This window comes from Pseudophryne corroboree, chromosome 4 (genome assembly GCF_028390025.1).
Source record: "Pseudophryne corroboree isolate aPseCor3 chromosome 4, aPseCor3.hap2, whole genome shotgun sequence".
NCBI classification, from domain to species: Eukaryota; Metazoa; Chordata; class Amphibia; order Anura; family Myobatrachidae; genus Pseudophryne; species Pseudophryne corroboree.
Genome location: NC_086447.1, coordinates 771,197,664 through 771,210,223, shown reverse-complemented (window position 1 = coordinate 771,210,223; position 12,560 = coordinate 771,197,664). Strand labels below are relative to the sequence as shown.

General features: G+C 46.3%; 1 protein-coding gene across 6 annotated transcripts in view; it reads left to right on the top strand.

Moving 5' to 3' along the window:
- USP34 (ubiquitin specific peptidase 34) overlaps window positions 1-12,560 on the top strand; it is a 438,538-nt gene that overhangs the window by 421,004 nt on the left and 4,974 nt on the right. For all 6 annotated transcript variants that reach the window (XM_063918244.1, XM_063918241.1, XM_063918240.1 and 3 more), the window contains 4 exons: window positions 2,709-2,788; window positions 4,081-4,221; window positions 4,302-4,445; window positions 8,847-9,006. In XM_063918244.1, the coding sequence (XP_063774314.1) occupies window positions 2,709-2,788; window positions 4,081-4,221; window positions 4,302-4,445; window positions 8,847-9,006 (525 nt within the window). The remainder of the gene's footprint in view (window positions 1-2,708; window positions 2,789-4,080; window positions 4,222-4,301; window positions 4,446-8,846; window positions 9,007-12,560) is intronic.

Genomic DNA, 12,560 nt, shown 5'->3' with positions numbered 1-12,560 from the left:
ACTGGGAAGCATGTTTCGCTAAGAGTCCTACATTACCGTTCTGCAGTGTTATTTTCTTTCTGTGTGCAGCTTTGCAGTAGTTGTATTTATCCATAGCCAGTATTTGTGTATCTTCTGCAACTAAAGGGAGAAAATAAGTCTGTCCTCTCCAGAACAGGGGCTGAATCATGCTGCCTCTCACTCTGTTGCTGTACAGCAACCCTCTGTATAAATTGGTGATACTAGTTTTCAATCTTCTACTGTAAAGCCGGGTACACACTAGACTATATATCGTCCACTATATTATTCCAACGCGGATCAGAACGATATACAGATGGGTCCATGCTTATCTTGACCTTTAATAGGATTAACTGAGGCTGGGCAGTCGGAATTAATCCCCTGCTGTAATGACTTAATCCCCTGCTGTATTGTTCTCTGTATTGTATTGCAGCTGAGAACAATAGATGAAGGGTTTATGTTAATAAACCATGTTGTGCCTAGGCGCAGCAAACTAGTCAAGATAACCAGGGACCCATCTGTAACTGGTACATGGCCTAGTGTGTGCTCCTGATATGTGGACTCCCACAAGTTGCTAGTGAAAGCAGCATGTCACATGTCCGCACCCGGCATCGGCAAGTATGTATGCACTTGTCGCATGCTGGGTCCCGTCGATAGCGATGTTGGGCTGAGTACACATCATCCAGTCTATACCCAGCCTTAAGTGTGTAAGAGACTGATTGATCTCAGTCAAAGTAGTCTGTGGTCTGTCAAATTATGTTTCCTCAAGGCCTGTGTTTCTGCACTGGCGACTGTGGCAGTTTCAGATGTTTGTTTCCTACCGGTCAGCTGCCTCTTTGGTGGAATTACCCTTTCCTCAAAGTTCAATTTCAAGAGTTGCCATTGACTCACTTTCCAGCTGGGAAATATTACGGTGTTCTGTTTGCCTTCCATTCTGTTAACTCAACAGAACTCTATGGTTTTTGTTTGAAGTGTTATTTATTTATTACCAGTTATTGATATAGCGCACACATATTCCGCAGCGCTTTACAGAGAATATTTGCTCATTCACATCAGTCCCTGCCCCAGTGGAGCTTACAGTCTATATTCCCTATCACATGTACACACATTCACGCTAGGGTTCATTTTTGTTGGGAGCCAATTAACCTACCAGTTTATTTTTGGATTGTGAGAGGAAACCAGAGAACCAAACCAGAGAACTCGGAGGAAACCCACGCAAGTACGGGGAGAATATACCAACTCCGCACAGTTGGGGCCATGGTGGGAATCGAACCCATGACCTCAGTGCTGTGAGGCAGTAATGCTAACCATTACACCATCCGTACTGCCCAAGTGTTGATATGTTTATGTCTTTGCATCATGATTCGTTTCATTTCTCATTATTTTGAGGTGATATGTCCCAGTGGTGGTTATCTTCACTAATGCTCCATATTGTAACGTTTGATTTCATGTAATTGGGGTCAGTTGGGTGATTTAAGGGATCTTTCCACTCTATAAGTAGTTCTTCAAAGGCTACTGTTAGTGTATTATGTAGACCAACCTGGTTTAGATTATCACATTGAAGTTGGCTGAAGTGTGGGAAAACTTCTCTGCTTGACATAGAGGGGTCAATAAGCGCTCAGGTAATGAAGTTCAGTAATTTTTATCGGGTCTTTATAAGGAGCGAGTTGATGCAGTCAACTGTTATTTCAACTTTGAACTACTGGATGTCAGAAGATTCCTTATGCATTTAAATGATTAATACAAGGAGTTCATAAAGTCCCTCCACAGTGACTGTGTGCTAAGCAAGCAGAGAATGTGTGCTAAGTAATATAATTGTTTTTAAACACTTTGATTACATGAAATAAGCTTGTGCTGCAGGGTCCCTGGTTGCTCTGTGATTCCCCTCTGACTGTCCCTCTCTGGCCTCTCACAGCTGCAGAGGAGATCTGCAGCCAGAGATAGTGCTCGCTGCGGAGGGACTTTCTGAACTCCTTTTTACAAAGGAAATTCAGGCTTGCAAGATGGGGCGGGGTGGGGGGGGGATTATTTTTTTATTTTTTTTAACACTGAGTTGTGTGGTTTTATGTTTATCTAGTACAGCTATTTTGGGCTCCTTATGCTTCTAGTTTCAGCAGCTTTACCATTCCCATACACTCAATGGATACTTGGCATTGTTGGGTCTTGTAGCTCCATACTAGTTTGTAATCTACTCTCGTTGGCTTTCAATAGCCATTGCTTTCTGCATGTAGCATTGTATAAATAGAAAGCCAAAAGAAATGAAAGACCTAAATGGCGAAATTTACAGTTTACTACTTTAGATAGTTTGTTGACCAGGTTTCACCCTTAAGTCTCTTACTTGAGACTGAAGTGACTTATTGAAGTGAGTTATTACCTGCAGAAGAGATTTGCTTATCAATTCCTTATTACCAAATCCCCTAAACGCCATTGTGCCTGTGTCCCAAAAGAAATAGCATACCAAATTATTCAGCTCCATAAAATAAACGTTATTTAAAAATCTAGAAGTTAATAACCGTAGATAGTTTGTAGACCTGTATGGAGTAGAGAACTTATACAGATTTAAAATTAGATTTTAACAGTCTTTGTACCTTAAAAATAAAATCTTTACTTTCCTGCTATAACACTTAAGTAGAATTGAATATTAAGTACTTTTCAGATAAGGTAGAGTACCCGATTTGCATAATTTGCTTTAACCGCTGCTTACTTTGCAGGTGTCCTGATTGCATATGAAGGGCTGTCCCTGCATCTTGGTTTATTTCCGAAGCTCTGGACTGAATTATGCCAAACACAGGTATTTTAATTTTATTTTTTATTTTATTTTTTTCATCAATAGTTTTTATTGAATTTTTTTTTTTTTTCCATTGCAAACAGGGGTACAAAAGGAAGAGAGAGGAAAGGGGGGGGGGGGGAGTGTAGGTACATAAACATATAAGAGAACGTCACAATAGACGTGCAAACAAGTGCATACAGTTCATAGTCGATCACACAGGTACATCGTAAGGAAAACAAAAAAAAAGAGAAAAGGAAAGGCATTTATAGAGATGAAAGGGTGGCAATGGGCCCACTATAAATACAACCCAAATAGGGGTTCATTGTGGTCTTAGAAGGGGGGGAAGGAGGCCCCATCAGCCGATGGGGCTGGGAGGTGGCTGTCCAGGGGGGAGGGGGCGTAACATCAATGCAGCACCTTCACCTTTAATTTTATTTTTTATAAAAGTGAAATCAAAAGTTGCTCACCATAAAAAATCTACCACAGATATTTTTGTCACATGGAGTAAAGGTCCCAGGTGATGGCGTAGAGTGTCGGCAATAGAGAGACAACCTACTGCTTTAAAGAGTAGATACTCTACCGGATACAGTACACTCGTGCACCTCAATGCGCCAGTGATCCGCGCCAACCATTGCAGTGTAGTACAACAAAACCGCTTCACAAGACTGCACTGCTTAACTTGTTATGCGACATTTGTATATCTATGTGCAATGGAGTCTAAATCTGTATATGAAGCACAGCGGAACTTCTCATGAAAAAGCTGCATCGTAGCATTCCGTATACAGATTCAGACTGTCGCACACAGATGTACAAGTGTCGCCTAGCAAATTAGTGCATTCTCGTGAAGCAGTTTAGTTGTGGACACAAATTATAAGCAATTAAGACACTGTGCATGCCAAGTAGCTTGGAGCGCTGAGAAGGGCGTTTTGGTGCGTCTGCAGCAACCATGTATGAGAACACATCTGTATCTGTCTAAAGCATGTACTTTAGGTTAATTGAGGCATTCATCCAGCTTTGGTTTATTTTTTAAACAAAGTCCATAATAGATTCAGCTGTGAGCCAGGCTTGATTTTTCAGTGTTAGGTCTGAGGATCTGATCCAATTTGCTCAGTACACTATTAGAACACAATTTAGGTGCTGTGGTGCACTTGTGGGTATGGCGATGACTGACTGTGTAGGAATGGCGATGTGGTGGGTGTGGCAGTGCAGTGACAATGTGGTGGGTGTCGCGATGACGTATGGTTTGCGTTCAGTTGCTGAAAGTCTGATTTTTTTTTTTTTCCATTCTTTTCATTTTTCTTGGGAATATCTAGTCTCCACTGGCAAAAAACTGCATCAAGCTGCTGTGTGAGGACCCAGTTTTCGCAGAGTATATTAAAAGTATTTTAATGGATGAACGTGTTTTCCTCAATAACAACGTTGTGTACACATTCCTGAGCCACTTCCTGATAAAGGTACAGTATGTGTGATTACTTCCAGTTGTCAGGATGAGCCAAGTTATTCTGTCCACTTACAATGATGTTTTCCCTCTCAGGTTCAAAGTCAGGTCTTCTCAGAAACCAATTGTGCAGGTCTCATTAACACAATAATTACACATCTCATCAATCAGTATCAAAATGTGGAGTCTGATTTTATCAGCAGAATTGAAATTTCCAAAGCAAGCAGCACTTTAAACGGGGTAAGGCATAGATCTAATAAATGTATTGAGTATCAGATTATATTTATTCCCACCATATTGCCATCTCTGCATGCTTAGTGGATGCTGTGAGAAAATTAGAGGTGACCTTTAGCAAAAAATACGTTTGCTACGCAGTTTCTCCTGTGCTACCCCCAAGTTGTTAAGTTTTAGAAATTGCCATAAGAAACTGCAGTAAAAATGCTTGTGACATCACATTGCGACCAAGATGCGTTATTAGGCAAAAAAGACACTGATCGCTAGCAGAATCTCACAGGACCTGGTGCTGTTTGGCGCGACTGCAGCAATGATATATGAGGACATTTCTATAAATAAATTAGTTTCTCTCTACGTAAACTTGTTCGTTTTCCCCCAGATTAATGTCATTTCTCTTACGTCCTAGAGGATGCTGGGGACTCCGTAAGGACCATGGGGATAGACGGGCTCCGCACCAGACATGGGCACTTTAAGAAAGACTTTAGATCTGGTGTGCACTGGCTCCTCCCTCTATGCCCCTCCTCCAGACCTCAGTTTGATACTGTGCCCAGAGGAGATGGGTGCACTTCAGGGAGCTCTCCTGAGCTTCCTGACAGAAAGTATATTTGTTAGGTTTTTTATTTCAGGGAGCCTGCTGGCAACAGACTCCCTGCATCGAGGGACTGAGGGGAGAGAAGCAGACCTACTTCTGTGAGTTTCAAGGCTCTGCTTCTTAGGCTACTGGACACCATTAGCTCCAGAGGGAGTCCGAACACAGGTCTCACCCTGGAGTTCGTCCCGGAGCCGCGCCGCCGTCCTCCTCACAGAGCCGGAAGATAGAAGCCGGGTGAGTATGAGAAGAAAATATTCCCTCACAGCCTAAGAAAGCACGACATTATCAAATGCAGTCCTTTCGGTCGCAGAAAAACAAGAAAGTACGAGGAGCGTCCTTTCTTACCAGAGGTAAGGGCGCAGGGCACAGCTAGTTCCCAGGAACAGAAGTCCTCCCCGGCCTCTACTAAATCCACCGCATGACGCTGGGGCTCCGCTAAGGGAGTCCGCCCCAGTGGGAGCACGTCTTCGACTCTTCAGCCACATTTGAGTTCACTCACAGGTGGATCCCTGGGCAATAGAAATTGTTTCTCAGGGTTACAAGCTGGAATTCGAAGAGGTGCCTCCTCGCCGGTTTTCCTTATCGGCCCTACCGGCTTCTCCCCCAGAAAGGGAGATAATATTAAATACAATTCACACATTGTATCTCCAACAGGTGGTGCTCAAGGTTCCCCTCCTTCAACAAGGAAGGGGATATTACTCAACCTTGGCTGTAGTCCCGAAACCGGACGGTTCGGTCAGACCTATTTTAAAATTAAAATCTCTGAACCTATACTTGAAAAGGTTCAAATTCAAGGTGGAATCGCTCAGAGCGATCATCGCCAGCCTGAAAGGGGGGGGATTTTATGGTGTATCTAGACATAAAGGCTGCATACCTTCATGTTCCCATTTATCCACCCCATCAGGCGTACCTGAGAATTACGGTACAGTATTGTCATTACCAATTTCGGGGTAATTGGCGGAAATGATGGTGCTCCTACGCAAGCAAGGAGTCACAATTATCCCATACTTGGACGATCTCCTAATAAGGGCGAGATCAAAAGAGCAGTTGTTGAACAGCGTGTCACTTTCGCTGAAGTGTCACAGCAACTCAGCTGGATTCTCAATATCCCGAAGTCACAGTTGGTTCCTATGACTCGTCTGCCCTTCTTGGGTATGATTCTGAATACGGACCAGAAATGGGTTTATCTTCCGATAGAGAAGGCCCAGGAACTAATAACTCTGGTAAAAAAACCTATTAAAGCCAAAACAGGTGTCAGTGCATCACTGCACTCGGGTCCTGGTAAAGATGGTGGCATCTTACGGGGCCATTCCCTTCGACAGGTTCCATGCGAGGACTTTCCAATGGGATCTACGGAACAAGTGGTCCGGATCACATCTACAGATGCATCAGTTAATCACCCTGTCCCCTAGGGCCATGGTGTCTCTCCTATGGTGGCTGCAGAGTGCTCACCTTCTGCAGGGTCGCAGGTTCGCCATCCAGGACTGAATTCTGGTAGCCACGGACGCGAGCCTCCGAGGTGGGGGACCAGTCACACAGGGAAGAAACTTCAAAGGTTTTTGGGTCAAGTCAAAAAACTTGTTTTCAAATCAACATCCTGGAGCTGAGGGCCATATACAACGCCCTTCGGCAAGCGGAAACATTGCTTCGCGACATACCGGTTCTGATCCAGTCAGACAACATCACCGCAGTGGCTCATGTAAACCGCCAAGGCGGCACAAAGAGCAGAGTGGAAATGGCAGAAGCCACCAGGATTCTCCGCTTGGCGGAAAATCATGTAAGCGCATTTTCAGCAGTTCATTCCGGGAGTGGACAACTGAGAAGCAGACTTCCTCAGCAAACACGACCTGCATCCAAGAGAGGACTTCTATAGGAAGCCTTCGCACAGATTGCAAGTCAGTTGTAACTGCCACAGATAGACATGATGGCGTCCCGCCTCAACAAGAAGCTACAGAGGTATTGCACCAGGTCAAGAGACCATCAGGCAGTAGCTGTAGATGCCCTAGTGACACCGTGGGTGTTCCAGTCGGTCTATGTATTTCCCCCTCTTCCTCTCATACCCAAGGTGTTGAGAATGGTAGGAGGGAGAGGAATGAGAACAATCCTCATTGTCCCAGATTGGCCACGAAGGACCTGGTATCTGGATCTGCAGGAAATGCTCACAGAAGATCAGCGGCTTCTTCCTCTAAGACAGGACCGGTTGCAACAGGGGCCATGTCTATTCCAAGACTTACCGCGGCTGCGTTGGACGGCATGGCGGTTGAACGCCGGATCCTAGCGGATAAGGGTATTCCGGATGAGGTCATTCCTACGCTAATAAAGGCTAGGAAGGACATGACATCTAAACATTATCACCGTATATGGCGAAAATATGTTTCTTGGTGTGAGGCCAGGAATGCTCCTACGGAAGAATTCCATCTGGGCCGTTTCCTTCACTTCCTGCAAACTGGAGTGAATTTCGGCCTAAAATTAGGATCTATTAAGGTTCAGATTTCGGCCTTATCCATTTTCTTTCAAAAGGAATTGGCCTCTCTCCCTGAAGTACAAACTTTTGTGAAGGGAGTACTGCATATTCAGCCTCCTTTTGTACCTCCGGTGACGCCTTGGGACCTTAACGTGGTGTTAAGTTTCATTAAGTCACACTGGTTTGAACCACTTAAAACGGTGGAGTTTAAAAATCTCACTTGGAAGGTGGTCATGTTATTAGCTTTGGCTTCGGCTAGGCGAGTGTCGGAATTAGCAGCTTTATCACATAAAAGCCCCTATCTGGTTTTCCATATGGATAGAGCAGAATTGCGGACCCGTCCTCAATTCCTGCCAAAAGTGTTTTCATTCTTTCGTATGAACTATTGTGGTGCATGTGGCTACTCGTGACTTGGAGGATCCCGAGTCCCTTGATGTGGTCACGGCTTTGAAAATTTACGTGGTCAGATCGGCTACAGTAAGAAAAACAGAAGCACTGTTTGTCATGTATGCAACCAACAAGATTGGTGCCCCTGCTTCAAAGTAGACTATTGCTCGCTGGATCTGTAACACGATTCAGCAGGCACATTCTACAGCGGGATTGCCATTCCACTAGGAAGGTGGGCTCTTCTTGGGCGGCTGCCAGAGGGGTCTCGGCGCTACAGCTGTGCCGAGCTACTACTTGGTCGGGTTCAAACTCCTTTGCAAAGTTCTATAAGTTTGATACCCTGGCTGAGGAGGACCTCCTGTTTGCTCAATCGGTGCTGCAGAGTCAGCCGCACTCTCCCGCCCGTTTGGGAGCTTTGGTATAATCCCCATGGTCCTTACGGAGTCCCCAGCATCCTCTAGGACGTAAGAGAAAATAAGATTTTAAACCTACCGGTAAATCTTTTTCTCGTAGTCCGTAGAGGATGCTGGGCGCCCGTCCCAAGTGCGGACTACTTCTGCAAGACTTGTATATAGTTATTGCTTAAATAAGGGTTATGTTATAGTCTCATCGGTCTTGGACTGATGCTATGTCGTTTTCATACTGTTAACTGGATAGTATATCACAAGTTATACGGTGTGATTGGTGTGGCTGGTATGAATCTTGCCCTTGGATTAACAAAAATCCTTTCCTCGTACTCTCCGTCTCCTCTGGGCACAGTTTCTCTAACTGAGGTCTGGAGGAGGGGCATAGAGGGAGGAGCCAGTGCACACCAGATCTAAAGTCTTTCTTAAAGTGCCCATGTCTCCTGCGGAGCCCGTCTATCCCCATGGTCCTTACGGTGTCCCCAGCATCCTCTACGGACTACGAGAAAAAGATTTACCGGTAGGTTTAAAATCTTATTTTTGTTTCCCATCTGATTTAGGATCTCAGAGCATTGGTTCTACTCCTTTCAGTTCACACTCCAAAACAGATGAATGCAGCCTTAATACCAACATTACAAGAGCTCCTGAGCAAGTGCAGGGCCTGCCAGCAGCAATCCAATTCATTACAAGAGCAAGAATCCAAAGAAGGTAAAACTAAAGGTGAGTGTTGAAGGGGCTCATTCCTCCCCAATACTTGAAATTTCGATCTTTGGGTTATTGTCTGAAGTAAAAGTTTCAGCTTGGTCTTATCTAAATAAATACAGCAATGACTTACAGTAAGGGTGGGGAACTTTTTTTTTTTTTTTACCAAGGGCCATTTGGATATTTATAAAATCTTTTTGGGGCCATACAAAAGTCATCAACTTAAAAATGAGCTATATTGAGCCAAAATACATGTTACGCCACACAGTGAGCCAAATTTACGTTGCGCCACACGGTATGAGCCGAAATTCACATTACGACACGCGGTATGAGCCGAAATTCACATTACGACACGCGGTATGAGTCGAAATGCACCTTATGCCACACGGTATGAGCCAAATTCACATTATGCCACGTGGTATGAGCCGAAATTCACTTTGCGCCACACAGTGTGAGCCGAAATTCACATTATGCCACACAGTGTGAGCCGAAATTCACATTATGCCACACGGTATGAGCCGAAATTCACATTGCGCCATGCAGTATGAGCCAAATTCACATTGCGCCATGCAGTATGAGCCAAATTCACATTGCGCCATGCAGTATGAGCCAAATTCACATTGCGCCACACACTGATGACAGCGTGGCTCAGTCTCGGTGCTACAGTGCTGTTCCTCCTAGCCACGATCGCACCACCACCCCCTCAAGACTCATCCAGTCCTCTGCACTCAGGAGGATGAGAGGAACGAGGCTGAAGTTAACTGCGTAAGAGAGGAAGAGCGGGGAGAGATTACATGGGAGGCTCCCATTGCCCCTCTCCCGACCTTCATCCACTGTGTCCCACCACAGCGCCAGACTATCTCCCCCCCCCCAGCGCGCGTGCAGTTGCCAGGTTACCCCTCATCCTCCTCTGTTGCATGCAGTCCCCCTCCTTCCACCTTTCCTGCGGTACTGTGGGCGGGCAAAGTGTCTATGCGGCCCATATACAGCCCGTGGGCCGGATGTTCCCTACCCCTGGCTTACAGGCACGTCCACATTACCATTGTTCTAGATTTTTTTATCTTCTATGTAACGTTGATTTCTCTTACGTCCTGGAGGATGCTGGGGTCCTCATTAGTACCATGGGGTATAGACGAGTCCACCAGGAGCCATTGGCACTTTAAGAGTTTGAGTGTGTGGGCTGGCTCCTCCCTCTATGCTCCTCCTACCAGACTCAGTTTAGAAAATGTGCCCGAAAGGAGCCGGTCACAGCTAGGGGAGCTCTACAGAGTTTCTCTAGTAAGTTTATCTTAGAGTTTAATATTTTACAGGGAGGTTGCTGGCATCAGCCTCCCTGCTTCGTGGGACTAAGGGGGGGAGAAGTGTCCGCCTTGCGGGGTCTGAGCCACTATCTTCGCTGACAGGACACTGAGCTCCTGAGGGGATAGATCGTTCCCCGCCACAGGGAATCGCTCACCCCGGCAGCATGCCGCCACCCCCTTAGAGAGCTGAAGATTTATGGCGAGTGAGTCACCGACCCCCGCTAGCAAGCAGGGGGCAGGTGTGACGATGGTGGCATAAGGGTAGGAGCGCAGTATTAACTGCGCTCCTGAGGCTCAGCGGTACATAGTACGGCGCTGTGAGGTGCGCCCTGAGCCAGCGCCTACACTGGTCACACAGCCTGTCGGGGTCCCGGATCTCAGCCAGCACAAATCCTCAGGCCAGTATAATCCTATGAAGAGCGGGAAGACAGCACCATTTTGGGGGCGGAGCTTCTCAGCTGACCCAGCAGCGTTCAGCGCCATTTTCCTGCCTGCACAACGCTGTCAGTGAAGAGCAAGTCCCTCCACAGCAACTCCAGCTATCTATCACGATACCAGGGGGTTGTAGAAGGATGGGGGGGAGGCTGTAAAACGACTGTGTAACCATTTAACAGTCAGCACTGATAGGGCGTCTCCCTTTATATTAAAAGCGCTGTGTGTGGGTTGGCTCCAATTTCTGTGTCTCTCTTGCCATTCTTGGGGGTGAAACTCTGCCCTCCCCTGTGTGTGTGTGGAGTGTCTGTGGTCTCCATTAAGCAATGTCCAGGGACTCTGTCATATGCTGCAGAGGATATGTCCTCTGAGGATGATCCCATTCCATGTAATCAGGATTGCACTGGTTTAGCACAGATTCCAGCAAAGGAGCCTGAGTGGTTATCCTCTATCAAATCTATGATTTCTCAGATTTCAAATAGGGTTGCACAAAATGAATCTGCAACTCAAGCTTTACAGAACTCTATGGCAGTCTGGCCCAGTTCTGGTACATCAGGGCTCCCCGCTGTATATTCCCATAAATGTGCTCTTGCTCAGATCATGCAGGATGATACCGATTCTGATACTGCAGACAGTGATGGGGATGTGTTGCGGGGGGGCTGCAGCTTTTGTAAAAGGGGTGCAGTTGATGATAGAGGCTATTAGGGATGTGTTGAATATTGCTGATACAACACCCGAGCAGGTTGAGGAGGCTTACTTCACTGAAAATAAGAAAACCTTGCTAACCTTCCCTGTGTCAAAGGAATTAAATGCTATATTTGAAAAGGCTTGGGAAAACCAGAATAAAGAATTCCAGATACCTAAAAGGGTTCTGGTAGCGTTTCCTTTCCCGGTAGAGGATAGGAAAAAATGGGAAAACCCGCCTATTGTTGACGCGTCAGTATCCAGACTCTCAAAAAAGGTGGTTTTACCTGTTCCAGGATCTACCGCCTTGAAAGAACCGGCTGATCATAAAATTGATAATACGCTCAAATCCATGTACACGGCTTCTGGGGCGATCCTACGTCCCACTATTGCCAGTGCTTGGATTGCCAAAGCTATAAAGTGGTCAGGCACGTTACTTGAGGACTTGGATACTATGGGGAAATGTGATGTTGAATTGTTTTTACGTAACATTCAGGATTCGGCAGGATTTCTGGTAGAATCCATGAAAGACCTGGGGTCCATGGCTGTGGGGATTTCCTCCATGTCGGTATCAGTTCGTCGAGGACTGTGGTTGCGCCAGTGGTCTGCCGACGCGGAATCCAGGAGAAGTGTGGAGACCCTACCCTACACGGGTCAGGCTCTCTTTGGGGAAGCGTTAGATGCGTGGATCTCCACAGCTACGGCTGGTAAGTCACCATTTCTTCCCTCAGCTACACCTGCTCCGAAAAAACCCTTTTTTTCAGTTACTGTACATCACAGCCCTTTCGGTCTAACAAGCCCAGAAAGCCGTCCAACACCTTCTTTTGGGGAGGTCGGCCCAAGTTCAAGAAACCTGCGGCTTCAGGTTCACAGGAACAGAAACCTGCTTCAGGTACACCAAAGTCCTCCGCACGCCCTGGAGGTGGGGCCAGTGGGAGCGAGACTCAGACATTTCTGTCATGTCTGGGTGTCCTCCGGCCTGGACCCCTGGGTGCAAGATATTGTGCCCCAGGGATACAGGCTGTAATTTCAAAATCTCCCTCCTCACCGATTTTTCAGATCAGGCTTGCCAGCTCTGCTGGCAGACAGGACTGTCCTGCAAGAAGCCTTCCAGAAATTGGTGGAGGCACAGGTTATTGTACCAGTACCTCCTCA